The 17,228-nt window shown below is 45.3% G+C and overlaps 2 protein-coding genes across 8 annotated transcripts in view; both read right to left on the bottom strand.

Annotated features, from left to right (window-relative positions):
- Positions 1-768: 768 nt before the first annotated feature.
- On the bottom strand, positions 769-3,739 carry LOC130295997 (gastrula zinc finger protein XlCGF26.1-like). The gene is made up of 2 exons (XM_056547397.1): positions 3,356-3,739; positions 769-2,583 (listed from the first exon to the last, which is right to left on the bottom strand). Exons 1-2 carry the CDS (start codon positions 3,737-3,739, stop codon positions 1,417-1,419), a joined length of 1,551 nt encoding a protein of 516 aa, XP_056403372.1. The 3' UTR covers positions 769-1,416.
- Positions 3,740-5,357: 1,618 nt separating this feature from the next.
- Positions 5,358-17,228, bottom strand: part of LOC130297126 (oocyte zinc finger protein XlCOF7.1-like) — a 32,976-nt gene continuing 21,105 nt past the window's right edge. For all 7 annotated transcript variants that reach the window (XM_056549411.1, XM_056549417.1, XM_056549416.1 and 4 more), the window contains one exon: positions 5,358-7,521. In XM_056549411.1, coding sequence (XP_056405386.1) covers positions 6,845-7,521 — 677 coding nt within the window. In that variant the 3' untranslated portion in view covers positions 5,358-6,844. The remainder of the gene's footprint in view (positions 7,522-17,228) is intronic.

Raw genomic sequence — 17,228 nt, 5'->3', positions numbered from 1 at the left:
CTTTAAATCTTAAACTGCCAGCGCGCACCGGGAGTCACGTGAGCGGGAAGCAGAGGAGAGGGCCGGAGCCGGCACGGGTAAGTGGCGCTGGGACGCAGGACACCTGCGGGGACATCCCGCAGAGCGGACCGTGTCCCCGCCGGGAACAGAGACGGAGTGTCCCTGGTCAGAGAGTCCGACCGGGGCACCCTGCCGGGGCAGACGTTGCGAGCACTCCAGTCCAGGAACAGGGACCGGAGCGCTCAGCGTTACATGTATCTAGTGTGATATGATCATCTGCTTTATAATATGAAGATATAAGATTCTCCTCTGATCTCCTGGTACAGTCATCTGCCAAGTATAAGAATCCCTTCATTAAAATGCTGGTTTTCCCCCAAATTTTAAATTTTTACAAGGGGTAATGGGAGAAAATGCCCCCCAAAATTTGTAACCCCATCTCTTCTGAGTATGGAAATACCCCATGTGTGGACGTTAAGTGCACTGCGGGCGCACTACAATGATCAGAAGAGAAAGGAGTAACATTTGGCTTTTGGAAAGCAATTTTTGCTGAAATGGTTTTTGGGAAGCATGTCGCATTTAGGAAGCCCCTATGGTGCCAGAACATCCCAAAAAAAAAAAAACACATGGCATACCATTTTGGAAACTACACCCCTCAAGGAACATAACAAGCATTACAGTGAGCCTTAACACCCCACAGGTGTTTGATAAATGATCATTAAATTGGGATGTGAAAAGGAAAAATTTTATTTTTTACATTACAATGCCGGGGTTACCCCAAATTTTTCATTTTCACAAGAGGCAATAGGAGAAAAAGTCACCGTAAATTTGTAAATACATTTCTTTGGAGTAAGAAAATACCTCATATATTCATGTAAACAGCTCTGCGGGTGCACACCAGGTCTTGGAAGAGCAGGAGCACAGTCAGGGGCCTTGAGCATTTACTGAGCTACTATTGAGCCAGAACAGAGGGACCCCCCTCAAGGAGCGTTACATGGGGTACACTGAGTTAATAAAATGGGGTACAGTGGGCCGTAAAATGAAAAAATAGGTTATGTTCCCAGAATGATGACCCAAAGCATAACCAAAACTAAAAAATATGCCCGCACCAAACCCTATGCTCCGAGTCATAATTCTGGGAATTTGATGTGTGTGGCCGTCCCTAACCTGTTGCCTCAAATGCGCACCCCGCTCAGGTGGAGAGAGCGCTGCACATTTGAGGCAACATAAAAAAGTCCCCGATGATAGTGACTCAGTGACTCATTTTTGGAGAAAATACCCCCAGAGGTCTTATCAGGTGCTTTTTTTTTTTTTATAAAAGAGGGCAATTTAGTGGCTTATGGGGTTAAAACATGGAATGTATTCTGGACTTGGTACATTGGGGTCAAATTATGGGAAATTAAAATGAAAAGGGAAAATTTAGTACTCCATGGAAATGTGATACTCCTTGAAGCAGTTTTTAATGCAGAGGCCCGGATGATCGGGGCAAGTGTCACACTGAGTGGTGGTGTCCTTCTGTATCCCCCTCCTGTTACACACACTGCATTTTTTCTGGGATCGTCCCTTCTTTCCAGTGTGGGGGACCTCACCTGGAAAGTGCTGGACTGGGACGATCATGGCACCTATATTTCCAGTTCCTTGGGAACTCTGGCCTGCTCTTTCCCGGTCGCCAAAGATCCGGGCCTTTAGGACTGTGTGAATTTGTTGATGTTTAACAAGATTACATTTTTGAGTAAAACATTTCTCACATTCTGGGCAGGAAAACGGGTTCTCCCCTGTGTGAGTTTTTTTATGAATATTAAGTTGTGATTTGTGAAAAAAACATTTCCCACATTCTGGACATGAAAATGGCTTTTCTCCTGTGTGAGTGTTTTGATGTTCAAGAAGATATGATTTTCGAGAAAAACATTTCCCACATTCTGGGCATGAAAATGGCTTCTCCCGTGCGTGAATTCTTTGATGTCTAACAAGATGTGATTTTACAATAAAACCTTTCTCACATTCAGGGCATGGAAATGGCTTCACGCCTGTGTGAATTTTTTGATGTCTACTAAGATGTGATTGTCCAATAAAACATTTTCCACATTCTGGGCATAAAAATGGCTTCTCTCCTGTGTGAATTCTTTGATGTTTAACAAGATCTGATTTTTCAATAAAACATTTCCCACATTCTGAACATGAAAATGGCTTCTCTCCTGTATGAGTTTTTTGATGTCTAAAAAGTCTTGATTTTAGAGTAAAACATTTCCCACATTCTAAACAAGAAAATGGCTTCTTCTCTGTATAAGCTTTTCGATGTGCAACAACCCTTCTGTGGCTTTTTTTCTGTTTACCAGCCTGTGATGGATCAGTAGACAGGACGGGTATAACAGGATGAGAAGACAGATCTTGTCTGTGAAGGGCTGAGGGTGTATCTGGGATAATGGAATGTTCTTCATATGTATCTTGTGTGATATCATCATCTGCTTTATAATCTGAAGATATAAGATTCTCCTCTGATCTCCCGGTACAGTCATCTGCCAAGGATAAGAATCCTTTTATTATTATTACTGAGAAATATGACCTTAAGAATTTTGCATATTTAGTCTTTTAGGTGCATCTTTATAAGGCACTATCAGAATTAGGACCTTTCTACAGGAACCGAGTGTATTTGCTGCTCAGATCTGCAGACACATTTGGATAGATAAACAGCAAAGAAGCAGAGCGTCAGGCACCACCAGTGTAAATCAGCCCTGTGTGTGTAGACGAGTATTTAGCCCGGAGTCCATGCAAGCAGGTAGGTGGTGCTACAAGTGGTAATGAATCCAACAAGGCAATGAATATAGGAAAGAGACTCGGTAACTCACCGTTACTGCAGTTCAACTTCTTTTATTCCAAGAAGAGCATAGTACACATCAAGGTAAAGGGAGGGCTGGGGAGGAGGCAGGGGGTGCGGGTAGGACTGCACAGTTTTGTGCCGACCTGGCACTTCTTCTGGATACTTGCACACTGACTCCACCTGAGCTAATAAGGCAGGTGAGGCAAAGGGGAGGGACAGGTAACTAATACACAAGGGGAGGTAAAACGGGTCTACAAACAATACATAGAACGCATCTCTTGGAAAAATTTTATAAAAACACACTCAAATCATTTCTATCATTGAGGCCAGCCGGCCCCAAGCCGCTTAACTTCACAATCCAACGGAATTCTTTTTTTGCAAGAGTGTCCGATGTCGATCCCCGCCTTATCTCAATGCATTAACCGTTTCTAAACCTGCAAACTTTATGCATCTACCATTGCCCCCGTGGACTTCACACATATGGCTAATAAAACGAGGAGCACCGTGTCCCGTAACTAGGGACTGCAGGTGTTCTCTTACTCTGACAAAAAGACATCTCTTGGTCTTGCCTATGTAATACAGTCCACAAGGGCAAATGAGCGCATAAACCACATACGTGGTACGGCAGGTAATGAGACACGGGATAACCTGTTCTTCACCTCCAATGAACAGTACTCTGCTATTAATATTCAATGGGCAGAAGGAGCAATTACCGCAAGGTTTATTCCCTTTTGGGGTTGCTAGGGACAACCATGTTTCTTGTTTTTGTTCTAACTTTCTGTGCTTAATATTGATTCTCCCTCCTACTGTGATATTTTTTCTATAGGCTATTAGAGGTTTTTGATTAGTAACTTCTCTAAGGTCGGGGTCGGATTCCAATATGTACCAATGTTTTAGCAAAGCCTTGCGTATAACATTGTTCATATTGGTAAAGGAAAACGTAGAGCGTGGCGTACTGGAGCTAGACTTTTTGGATGCAACAGTTGGTTTCTAGGGACAATGGCAGCGCTCTCAAACGCAGTTTCAATGACTATTAGGATATGCTCGTTCCTGTAACCTATTTTTCAGGTCTTCTGCTTGTCGTGCATAGTTAACCTCATCAGAATTATTCCACTTCAAGCGCAGAAACTGCGAAAAAGGGATGCCGTTCTTGCAATGGTTAGGGTGAGAACTGGTATAGTGGAGGAGGGCGTTTTTAGATTTCCAAAAATTTGAGGTGACCAGGGTGTTATCTATAATCTTAATGTTGACGTCTAGAAACTCAATGGAATCGCCACCAAAAGAATAAGTAAATAACATATTTACTTGGTTCTGTTCACTGTTGGAATGTCCGTTCAGTGCCCTCCCAAATTACCAGCACATCATCAACATAACGAAGGAAACATTTTATGTGTCTTATAAAGGGGTTGCGATCAGAAAAAATCCACTTCCTCTCAAAAACTGTGAGAAACAGATTGGCATACGTGCAGGAGAGCGGCGTGCCATTGTCCCTAGAAGCCAACTGTTGCATCCTAAAAGAAAAAAAAGCTTAGCTCCAGTACGCCACGCTCTACATTCTCCTTTACCAATACCAATATGAACAATGTTATACGCAAGGCTTTGCTAAAACATTGGTACATATTGGAATCCGACCCCGACCTTAGAGAAATTACTAATCAAAAACCTCTAATAGCCTATAGAAAAAATATCACAGTAGGAGAGAGAATCAATATTAAGCACAGAAAGTTAGAACAAAAACAAGAAACATGGTTGTCCCTAGCAACCCCAAAAGGGAATAAACCTTACGTTAATTGCTCCTTCTGCCCATTGAATATTAATAGCAGAGTACTGTTCATTGGAGGTGAAGAACAGGTCATCCCGTGTCTCATTACCTCCCGTACCACGTATGTGGTTTATGCGCTCATTTGCCCTTGTGGACTGTATTACATAGGCAAGACCAAGAGATGTCTTTTCGTCAGAGTAAGAGAACACCTGCAGTCCCTAGTTACGGGACGCGGTGCTCCTCGTTTTATTAGCCATATGTGTGAAGTCTATGGGGGCAATGGTAGATGCATAAATTTTGCAGGTTTAGAAACGGTTAATGCATTGAGACAAGGCGGGGATCGACATCGGACACTCTTGCAAAAAGAATCCCGTTGGATTGTGAAGTTAAGTGCCTTGGGGCCGGCTGGCCTCAATGATAGAAATTATTTGAGTGTGTTTTTATAAAAAAAAATTCCAAGAGATGCGTTCTATGTATTGTTTGTAGACCCGTTGTACCTCCCCTTGTGTATTAGTTACCTGTCCCTTCCCTTTGCCTCACCTGCCTTATTAGCTCAGGTGGAGTCAGTGTGCAAGTAGCCAGAAGAAGTGCCAAGTCGGCACGAAACTGTGCAGTCCTACCCGCACCCCCTGCCTCCTCCCCAGCCCTCCCTTTACCTTGATGTGTACTATGCTCTTCTTGGAATAAAAGAAGTTGAACTGCAGTAATGGTGAGTTACCGAGTCTCTTTCCTATATTCACATTTGGATAGATGTTCGGGTATAAATGCACCTTTCCTGGAGCTGATGGTGGCTACCAAACTTTATTTATTAATACATTACATTTTATAACATTACAAACATTTTTAAAAATATAATTATTTCTTATTTTCCGTCCTAACCCCACCCCCCAATACTGTAAAAATATAAAAGACAGAGACCCCTAGTGACCATTTTTAACCCCTTAAGTACCAAGCCAAGCCAGAACATGTCTATAGCAAAACATGTGTTACTGCAATCCCCCAAAAATACTTCACCTCATAAGTAGATGTAAAGTGCTCTGTGGGTGCACTAGGGGGCTCAGAAGGGAAGGAGCGACAATGGGATTTTGGAGAGTGAATTTTTCTGAAATGATTTACGGGGGGGGGGGAGGCATGTCACATTTAGGAAGCCCCTATGGTGCCAGAACAGAAAAAAAATCACATGGCATACTATTTTGAAAACGACACCCCTCAAGGAACGTAACAAGGGGTCCAGCCTTAACACCCCACAGGTGGTTGACGACTTTCACTAAAGTTGGATGTGTAAATTGTATTTTTTTTGCTGGTTTTCCCCCCAAATTTTACATTTTTACAATGGGAAATGGGAGAAAATGCCCCCCCAAATTTGTAACCCCATCTCCAGTGTGGACGTCAAGTCCACTGTGAGCGCACTATAATGCTCAGAAGAGAAGGAGTCACATTTGGCTTTTGGAAAGCAAATTTAGCTGAAATGGTTTTTGGGGGGCATGTCGCATTTAGGAAGCCCCTATGGTGCCAGAACGCACAAAAAAAAAAAAAAAACACATGGCATACTATTTTGGAAACTACACCCCTCAAGGAACGTAACAAGCATTACAGTGAGCCTTAACACCCCACAGGTGTTGCTGGGGTTACCCCAAATTTTTCATTTTCACAAGAGGTAATAGGAGAAAATGAGGTATGTAAGGACATACCTCATATATTCATGTAAACAGCTCTGCGGGTGCACACCAGGTCTCGGAAGAGCAGGAGCACAGTCAGGGGCCTTGAGCATTTACTGAGCTACTATGGAGCCAGAACAGTGGGACCCCCCTCAAGGAGCGTTACATGGGGTACACCGAGTTAATAAAGTGGGGTACAGTGGGCCGTAAAAGGACAAAATAGGTTATGTTCCCAGAATGATGACCCAGAGCATAGCCAAAACTAAAAAAGATGCCCACCCCAAACCCTATGCTCTGAGTCATCATTCTGGGAATGTGATGTGTGTGGCCGTCCCTAACCAGTTGCCTCAAATGCGCACCCGCTCAGGTGCAGAGAGAGCCCTGCACATTTGAGGCAACATAAAAAAAGTCCCCGATGAAAGTGACTCAGTGACCCATTTTTGGAAATAATACCCCCAGAGGTCTTATCAGGTGTTTTCTTTTTTATTTATTTTTTTATAAAAGAGGTTTTTGGGCAATTTAGGGGCTCATGGGGTTAAAATTTGGAATGTACTCTAGACTTGGTACATTGGGGTCAAATTATGGAAAATTAAAATGAAAAGGGAAAATTTAGTACTGCATGGAAGTGTGATACTCCCTGAAGCAATCCTTAATGCAGAGGCCCGGATTATCGGGGCAAGTGTCACATTGATAGGTGGTGTCCTTCCGTATCCCCCTCCTGCGACACACTCTGCATTTTTTCTGGGATCGTCCCTTCTTTCCAGTGTGGGGGACCTCACCTGGAAAGTGCTGGCCTGGGACGATCGTGGCACTTATAACTCCAGTTCCTTGGGAACTCTGGCCTGCTCTTTCCCCGTCACCAAAGATCAAAGCCTTTAGGACTGTGTGAGATCGTTGATGTTTAACAAGATTATATATTTGAGCAAAACATTTCCCACATTCTGGGCATATAAATGGCTTCTCTAATGTGTGAGTTCTCTGATGTTCAACTAGTCCTGATTTGTAATTAAAACATTTCCTACATTCTAAACAAGAAAATGGCTCCATTTCTGTATAAGCTTTTCGATGTATAACAACACTTCTTTGGCTTTTTCTCTGTTTACCAGCCTGTGATGGATCAGAAGACAGGACGGGTATAACAGGATGAGATGAGAGATCTTGGCTGTGAAGGGCTGAGGGTGTATCTGGGATAATGGAATGTTCTTCATATGTATCTTGTGTGATATCATCATCTGCTTTATAATCTGAAGATATAAGATTCTCCTCTGATCTCCCGGTACAGTCATCTGCCAAGGATAAGAATCCTTTTATTATTATTACTGAGAAATATGACCTTAAGAATTTTGCATATTTAGTCTTTTAGGTGCATCTTTATAAGGCACTATCAGAATTAGGACCTTTCTACAGGGATCAGGTGTATTTGCTGCTCAGATCTGCAGACACATTTGGATAGATGTTCGGGTATAAATGCACCTTTCCTGGAGCTGATGGTGGCTACCAAACTTTGTTTATTAATACATTTCATTTTATAACATTACAAACATTTTTAAAAATATAACTACTTTATAACTACCTAGTGACCATTTTTAACTACTTAAGGACCAAGCCCATTTTCACCTTAGGGACCAGAGCAATTTTTGCATATGTGACCACTGTCACTTTAAGCATTAATAACTCTGGGATGCTTTTACTTATGAATTTGATTCGGAGATAGTTTTTTCGTGACATATTCTACTTCATGTTAGTGGTAAATTTTCGGCTATACTTGCATCATTTCTTGGTGAACAATTCCAAAATTTCATGGAAAATGTGAAAATTTTGCATTTTTCCAACTTTGAAGCTCTCTGCTTGTAAGGAAAATAGACATCCCAAATAAATAATACATTGATTCACAAATACAATATGTCTACTTTATGTTTGCATCATAAAGTTGAGATGTTTTTACTTTTGGAAAACATTCGAGGGCTTCAAAGTTCAGCAGCAATTTTCGAATTTTTCAAAAAAAATTCAAAATCTGAATTTTTCAGGGACCAGTTCAGCTTTTAAGTGGATTTGAAGGGTCTTTTTATTAGAAAAACACCATAAATAACGCCATTATAAACATTGCACCCCTCAAAGTATCCAAATTGACATTCAGAAAGTGTGTTAACCCCTTTAGGTGTTTCACAGAAATAGAGCAGGAGCTCAGTCAGGGGCCTTGAGCATTTACTGAGCTTCTATGGAGCCAGAACAGCGGGATCCCCCTCCGACCAATAGCAGCGCTCCTGGAGGGCGGGGGTGACGGGATCACCAGCTCCCCCAAAAACAGGAGATGATTGGCGCCGATCACATTCTAATTCCGGTTCATCGGGTCACACGTGACCCGCATGACTGGAACCGTCGCAGATTGGCGGAGTGAATTCACTGGCGATTTGCAGCGATCGCAGACATTGTTGGGGGGGGGGGGTTGGAGGTCTCTGAAACCCCCTCGGCGTTGTTACGGGATACCCTGAATGTTTTTTCAGCAGGCATCCCAGTCCGGTCCCCACCCGGCGGGGACCGAAGTTCCCACAGGTGTACATGTACACCCTTGGTCCGTAAGTACCAGGGCATCAGGTATGCCCGTGGTCCTTAAGGGGTTTAACCCTTTTTTCACATCTTTAGCACTACATTTTTTTTAATGAAGAATATTAGGAAAATACTTTGTTTTTAAGGAAGTATTAAATGGAAAAAAGTTGTTTCTAACGACAGTAATGCCTAAAGGGGTATTCTGGGTTTATACATCTTATCCCCGCGATCTCGAGTTGACCTCCCCCCCAACCCCCCGGGGCTGTGTGCCAGGCACTGCCTCCGAGACGGGGGTGTGACGTCACGGTCATACCCCCTAGTGATGTCACGCCACGCCCTCTCCATTCATGTCTATGGGAGGGTGCTTGACGACCGTCACGCTCTCTCCCATAGACATGAATGGATAGGGCTGCACTGAGATCGTGGGGGTCCCCAGCGATCATACATCTTATCCCCTATGCTTTGGATAGGGCATAAGATATATAAAAGATATATAGGATCCTTATATAGTTGCATTACCTTTTATGTAGCCATGTCTCTCTATGCCACCAGCTTGCTCCTGCAGGAAGCTTATGTATATGTGTGTGCAACAGAGCTGAGTGTGTGATTATGTGTATGCCGCAGAGCTGAGTGTGTGATTATGTGTATGCCGCAGAGCTGAGTGTGTGATTATGTGTATCTCGCAGAGCTGAGCGTGTGATTATGTGTATGCAGCAGAGCAGTGTGTTAATGGTCATGCATACACAATCACACACTCAGCTCTGCTACATACACATGCCACACACTAATTTCTGCTCCATGTACATGATCACACACTCAGCTCTGCTACATGTACACAGTGTTTACCAACCAGGGTGCCTCCAGCTGTTGCGTTGCAAAACTACAACTCCCAGCATCTACTTTAAAACTCTCTTGAAAATGTATTTCCAAAAAAGTTGTACACTAGCACATTACCTCCACACGTAATAAGGTCGGCCCCTCTCTCCTCACATCGAGAGCAATTGGAATCTGAGCTTTTTTTAATCTTAGGACTATAATAGGTTCTCTGGATAATACAAAATTGAATAAAACGATCAATATAAGAGCTGATCTTTAGATCCCAATAGATAAGAGACCAAGCGGAATCCTCGGCTCGCCCCATATCTCATTCCCATCCAGTTGTACTTTTAAATTTAAGATTCTCCCGGTACATTGAATAAGAGACTTATAAATAAAAGATATTATAAATATTTTTTTCCTTGCAATCCTGTTATTAAATCACTTTTTTAAATTATATCAGTAAGGGTATGTTCACACTGAGGAATTGGGCGCAGTAATACATTCTTCTCGATTATTCCGCTCCAATTTATCCTTAAAAGGAATACGCCACAGGAAAACATTTTCCTTTAAATCAACAGGTGCCAGAAAGTTAAACAGATTTGTAAATTACCTCTATTTAAAAATCTTATTCCTTCCAGTACTTATCAGCTGCTGTATGCTCCACAGGAAGTTCGTTTTTTTTCTCTTTCCTTTCTGCACCATAGTGCTCTCTGCTGACACCTCTGTCCATGTCAGGAACTATCTGGAGCAGGATAGGTTTGTAATGGGGATTTGCTCCTACTCTGGAAAGTTCCTGACACGAACAGAGGTGAAAGTAGAGAGCACTGTGGTCAGACAGAAAAGAACTACACAACTTCCTCTAGAGCATACAGCAGCTGATAAGTACTGGAAGGATTAGGATCTTTTAATAGAAGTAATTTACAAATCTGTTAAGAATTCTGGCAGTAATTATTACTGTGATGTAACAGTGCTGAGCTCCCAACGGCCTTTGCACACTCCTCCTCCCCATGACCACGATTATCCAGGGCTTGGTCCCTGCAGGACCAACTTATGAAATACGCGCACTCCTCCGTCTACCTCCGCCCCAAACCGGCCTACTAGATGGTGAATATGAAGGACCATTGATGAGGTCACCATTCAGGGGTCAGTTACATGTTGAGGGTTCATCCGCGCCGGATAGGAGAGATGGTGGTTGAAGGACCTTTGGTGATGCTGTGGAGGAGGCGGGACTGAGCGGGAGTGGAGGTCACATGTTTCCTGCACAGTAACTACTGTGGTCACCCCAGTAATAAAGAGATTACAGGAGAAGGTTTGTTACAGTGTGTTACCCCCATAGTAAGGTAGGGCGACAAAATTAGCTTTTGCCTAGGATGGCAAAAATCCTTGCACCAGCCCTGTCTATAAACCATCCATCCCTGGAGAAGAGTTCCCACTGATTGAATCGAGGGCCCTATTTATTTCCGTAAGGGTAATAGGAGCATCTAGTGATACTTTCTCCGCCTCTGTAAGCTTTGAAAAATGTATATTTTTAAGGCTGCTTTGCACCCGTTTGCACCCACATATGCCCGTAATTCATTACGGGCGTTATATAGTGACGGGACATCGTGGCGGAAAAATAATACATTTATATACATGAATACATGAATTACGGGCATATGCGGGTGCAAACAGGTAGTTACAAAACCCGATAGGCTGCAATGCAATTTAGTCAAGGCCGTCAGGGGTTTTGTAACGGCCGGGTTTTGCCGATATAGTGACGGAACTTCTGGTGGAAGTTCCTAAACGGAACTATTTCACAGTGTGAAAGCAGCCTAAGATAGTCAATAATCTCCTCTTTACCTGGAGTGGTCTCTGACCAGTAGATGTTTCGATAATACTCTGCGATATTCTCCACTACAGCTTTTGGGTCATTACAAATATTCCCAGGCCCAAATTGAACTGCATTTTTAATCATAGACATAGGACATTTGCCGTTCCACTTTCCAAATCGTTTTTCCTTTCTGAAAAATACATTTTATTTTTTGCCTTCTCGTTTATTCATTTTCTAGCACCACTTGGAAGGCCGTAATTACTATAGCGCTGTCCTGATATTGGATCAGGTGCCATGGGGCGTAGTAGGTATGAGACCTGGGAGTTTGCTGTGGCCGGGGATGTGCCCCATCTAGTAACCGGAGGAAGATAGCGCTGTGTTTTACCGCCATGGCAGGATGTGGGCATGAGCTCCACTGAATAACACCTTTGTGATGCATTAGTCACATGATACAGAAGTGCCGAAAGCCTTCCAGTGGCGCCAAAGGAAAAAATGGGCTGGTAGAAAATAGCCAGTATGTATACATAACATGTATTTTCAAGATGATCTGACTTTCTGAGGAAGAGGGGCTCTATGTATGCCCCGAAACATGTTGATAAGTGATATCTTTTACTATATGTATTAGGGATGCACCGAAATTTCGTCCGCCGAAAATTACTGTCCGAAAATGGCCCTTTCGGCAGTTTCAGGTGAATGGACTTTCCGCCGATAATTTCTGTGGGCAATGCTTAAGGATGCAGGGTTTTTCCATTTTTGCATTTTCATTTTTTCCTCATCACGTTCTAAAAATCATAACGCTTTTAATTCTGCACCTAAAATTCCATACTACTTTACAGTGACAGTCATTTTACCAAAATACCCACGGCAAAGTGGAGAAAAAATTAATTGTGCGACAAAATTGAAGAGAAAATTTCATTTTGTAACTTTTGGGGGCTTCTTTTTCTACACACAAAATTACATCTTATCTTTATTCTGTAGGTCCATACAATTAAAATGATACCCTACTTATATAGGTTTGAGGTTGTCGTAATAAAATAAAATAAAAATCATAACTACATGCAGGAAAATGTATACGCTTAAAATGGTCATCTTCTGACCCCTATAACTTTTTTATTTTTCCACGTATGGGCCGGTATGAGGGCTCATTTTTTGTGCTGTGATAAGGAGATTTTTTTGTACTCACCGTAAAATCTCTTTCTAATAGCCTTCATTGGGGGACACCTAACTGATGGGGTATATGCTCTTGCCACTAGGAGGCGCTGACACTAGGAAAAAGAAAAGTCGGCTCCTCCCTGGCAGGATATACCCGCCCACCTGCAATGAGGCAACCAGTTTTTGTCACAAAGCAGTAGGAGAAGCCCGAGAGGAAATACGTCCGAAGGACCCTAGAAAGGAATCCTGGAAGCAACCCAAGAACCGGAAAAAGAAGAAATGGGTGGGTGCGGTGTCCCCCGATGAAGGCTACGAGAGAGATTTTACGGTGAGTACAAAAAAATCTCCTTTTCTCGGTCGCTCTTCATTGGGGGACACCTAACTGATGGGACGTACCAAAGCAGTCCCCTAGGGTGGGGAAAAAAAACAACCACCAGTGAAAAGGAGACAGTCCAAGACTGAACTTGCATGCCTGCAGGACTATGGACGAGTCCCCAGGTCGGAGACATACAGAACAAAAAAGAGTTCCCGTAAGACCTCCCATCCAAGGAGAAGGACCAAAACACCAAGGGGGAGGTCCATCCTCTATAGAGACCCAAGGCACCTGGGTCATATAGAGAGACGAGAAAACACAGGAAAAAGTGAACCTGATGACCGCGAAAAAACTCTCCTGCCAGAAAACTTCCAGAAATAAGGGAAGGAGAGCAGAATAGAAATACCACACCGACCAACGGATCGCTGGGGAGTCTGGGACTGGACGCTACAAATCCAAAACTGCCCCATCACCAAGACCTAAGGAATCGGAGAGCCGTCTGAAAGGAAGGCACACTGCAGCATCGCAGGACAGAGACCGAATCAAGTGGACCAACAATGAGAGATCAGAGTGGACCGAGGAGACCTGAGCAGCCCCAAGAAACATCCAGTCAGAAACGGGAATGGAGGAGGACCAATGAGAGCCCAGCTTGGACTCCCAGGGTCCGGGCATAGGAAGAACTACTCCAGAGAACCAAGGAGTCAATGCAGTATGACTGACCCAGACAAATGGGTAAGAAGGACATACAGAGCGCTAGGCGGTGATAGCAGACAGAAAGCACACAAGCCTAGACTGTAAAATTCACCGTTGAATGCATGGTAGCAAAAACCAAAGAGTCCCTCCAGGAGGGAAAAAACAAGGGTGGCGGAGACGTCAACTCAAGTAGAGACCTACGACAAGGACCCTGATCCCCGCACACCAAGTGAAAAGGGGAGTGGTAAACGCGCTAGGCGCTGAAGGAGCAGGGAATTCAAATACTGGGTGGACGAAGCCCCCAGGCTCCAGCTGCAGCCTTCGCCGCCAGAAGGAGTCACCGTGCTAACCAAGAGAGACTGGAGCCCCGTACCCCGAAGCCGGGCAAAAAAAACAAGACCCGTTGAGGATTAATCCAGATAGTGATGAGGAGGTGCCAGAGTCACCCTGGACAGAGACCCCGGAAAAAGAACACCCGAAAGTATAGGGAGGGGCTGAACCGACAGGCGCCCCAGCAGGCCCCAAGTCAGAACAGAGGTGCCACCTGCCACGGAACAGCAGAGACAAAATCACCGGAAGTCCCGGGCGCGAACCCCGAGCAAAGGAAGATGGCTCTAATCCTACAAAGCGGTCCTAGCATATGTAGGAATACAGACATGAGGACCCCACGACAACAGCATCCAAAGGACCGGCAGGAAGGGAGGTATGCCCACAGCAGACCAACAGTGCAACGTAAGAAGGAAGAACAGAGCGACGCTGCTGTTGCTGCGAAAGGCCCTCCACAGTGCCAAACACCAAGGCTGGAGCCGCAGACTCAGGAAATGAAGAAGGAATGTGGAGCAGGAAAAAAGCCGACACAGAGTGACCTATAGGAAAAAAGGGGTCCCAAGAACCCACATGCACATACTCTGCGGGACAGCACCCAGGAGAGAGACACTGTACAACAGCTGCAGTGGCAGCCGAAAAAGGAACAGCCGGACTGGAGATAACAGAGCACCTAAGACAAAAGGTGGAAGGGCGGGGAGACCAATAAACCCCGCCCCCGGGAGAGAGATAGAGGGAAGCAGAGGGACCGTGGAATGCATCCCTGACATCCCGTAAAGTGTCCGTGGGACACGCTGGGACAGGTCCACGTATATCACGCACAACAGTGGGGTACTGGAACCCTAGTTGCCAAAAAACCTCCGCCGAGAGACACTCGGCAGAAGAAAAGTGCAGACAACTGTCTGGCTAACTGGTATGAGCCCCCAAGGGACAGCAAGTCATCCCGGCGGAAACCTCACACCGTAGTGAGGCTGTGGAAGACCAACGCAGATACACCGGTGATGTGATGTGTGACAAGTGGCGCAAGAACCCTGCAAACCACTACCTGACTGACAGTATATGATCATAGAAGACGAGTTACGTTATTGGCACCTCGCTCAGTAGAGGGGTACTGGAACACCAGTCTCAGATACATCAGACGTGTGATAAAAAAGAAAGTTGCAACAGCACTCTTGGTCAAAAAATGGAGGCTCTTAGCGCACTTTTTGATCAAAATTTGTCCCCCCATCCACCAAGCGGAGGTGGCCCCATATCGGATGGGACCCTAACATGATAACTCTGCTGTGCATATAGCCTCTGACTGTGTGACATGTTGGATCAGCCATTGACTAAACCACCTCCAGTCTGAGAGGGGTGGGGTGCACGGCTAAAGAGGGTGCCACACCCCCCAACTTACAAAGTAAAAACAAAAGGAAAAATAGCCAGCACAACAACCTAATACACAGGTGCCCGCTGCTGTGGCAAATACAAAATATTCAAAAAAGAAAGTTGCAACAGACGTGTGATGTATGACAGGCGGTGCGGGCAACCATACAGACTGGCTCACCGGTATGGGACCATAGCAAGGAAAGGAACCCCCCCATTGGAACGCCTCACACAATCGTGAGGCACCGAAAAAGCAGAGGCACCAGCTAGTTGATGCAGGACAGGCGGCGAAGACAACCCAGGAGACGAATGGCTGGCGTACCGGTATGGGTCCAAAGTAGACAACGATGCATCCCATTGGCACCTCACCAGCAATGAGGTACCGGAACCCAAGCTACAGAGACCTAAGCTGTCGGAAGACCGACAGACAGTGTGGCAACCATGCAGATCACTGTTGGACCAACCAGCATGGAGCCACAAAAGACAACCACTCTTACCCTCGGCACTTACGCAGAGAAGAGAGGAACTGTCCTGCTTACTGGCATGAATTCACCGAACATAATTGCTCATGCCATCGGCACCTTACTTGGTAGAGAGGGACCGGAACACCAGTCACAGAACAGCCGCCGATCGATGTACGACAGGCCGTGCAGTCAACTATGCCGACCATCGTCTGACCTGCTCGCGTGGATCCACGAAAGACAACCATACATACCATCAGTACCTCGCTCAGTAGTGAGGAACCGGAACTCCAGCCGCAGATGCAAGATGGGTCCATGGAAGAGGTTTTAACGAGCCTTAGAGTCCTGAAGGCACATCGGGTCAGGTCTCCATATATCGTACCCTAACGGAACTGCAGCCCAGACACCTCAGCCGTGAGATGCGTGATAAACGGCAGAGGAAACCATGCAGACCACTGTCTGGCTTACTGGAATGGGTCTGAGGACACATCAGGTCCGTTCTTCATATACCGCACTCAGCAGTGGGGTATCGGAACTGTAGTAACAGATACATCAGCCATGAAACAAGAGACAAACGGCAGAGGAAACCAAGCAGACCACTGTCTGACATACTGGTATGCTGAAGACACATCAGGCAGACCTCCATATACCACCCCCAACAGTGGGGTATAGGAATTGCAGCCACAGGCATCTCAGTCGTGAGATAAATGGCAGAGGAAACCATGCAGACCACTGTCTGGCTTACTGGTATGGGTCCTGAAGACACATCAGTCAGTTCTCCACATACCGTACCCAGCAGTGGGGTATCGGAACTGCAGCCACAGGTATCTCAGCCGTGAGTCGTGTGATAAAAGGCAGAGGAAACCATGCAGACCACTGTCTGGCTTACTGGTATGGGTCCTGAAGACACATCAGTCAGTTCTCCACATATACCACACCCAGCAGAGGGGTATCGGAACTGCAGCAACAACACATCAGCCGTGTATGGGACATATCGGGACAGTCCTCCACATACTACACCCACCGGCCAACCGGTATGGGTGAGTCCTTCCATCGGACATCTCGCACCAGAGAGAGGGACTGGTGGGCCAGCTGCTAGATGAGTCACTCTAGGAACCTAGGTTCAGGCATGAAAATTAAACAAATATAAGGCAATGCCAGGATTAGCCACAAGACGGATTCCAGAGTACACCAAATTGACTGAAAAGCTGCAAATTTTTTATTTATTTTTTTAAGAACGGTTTTGTGCAATGGGGACTTAAGTCCCGCAATCAATGCCCCTGCAAGACAGCGAGCAGCCTCAGGAGCGGCAACTGCCAACCGCAGAGCTCCGAGGCTAATAGTCACAGCCCGGACCGGAGAAGCTCCCGCCGGGCCGCAGCCTCGGGAGGCCGGTGAACAAAGCGGTGTCGCCTCCCGAAATGGAGGGGGCGGGGCTAAATTCCGCCAGAAGGCACCGCTGACCACCGTACTCTTTCTAGCTCCTGCGGCTGCCGCCGACGGGAGCTC

This window comes from Hyla sarda, chromosome 1 (genome assembly GCF_029499605.1).
Source record: "Hyla sarda isolate aHylSar1 chromosome 1, aHylSar1.hap1, whole genome shotgun sequence".
Lineage (NCBI taxonomy): Eukaryota > Metazoa > Chordata > Amphibia > Anura > Hylidae > Hyla > Hyla sarda.
This window is presented reverse-complemented; position numbering and strand designations above follow the sequence as displayed.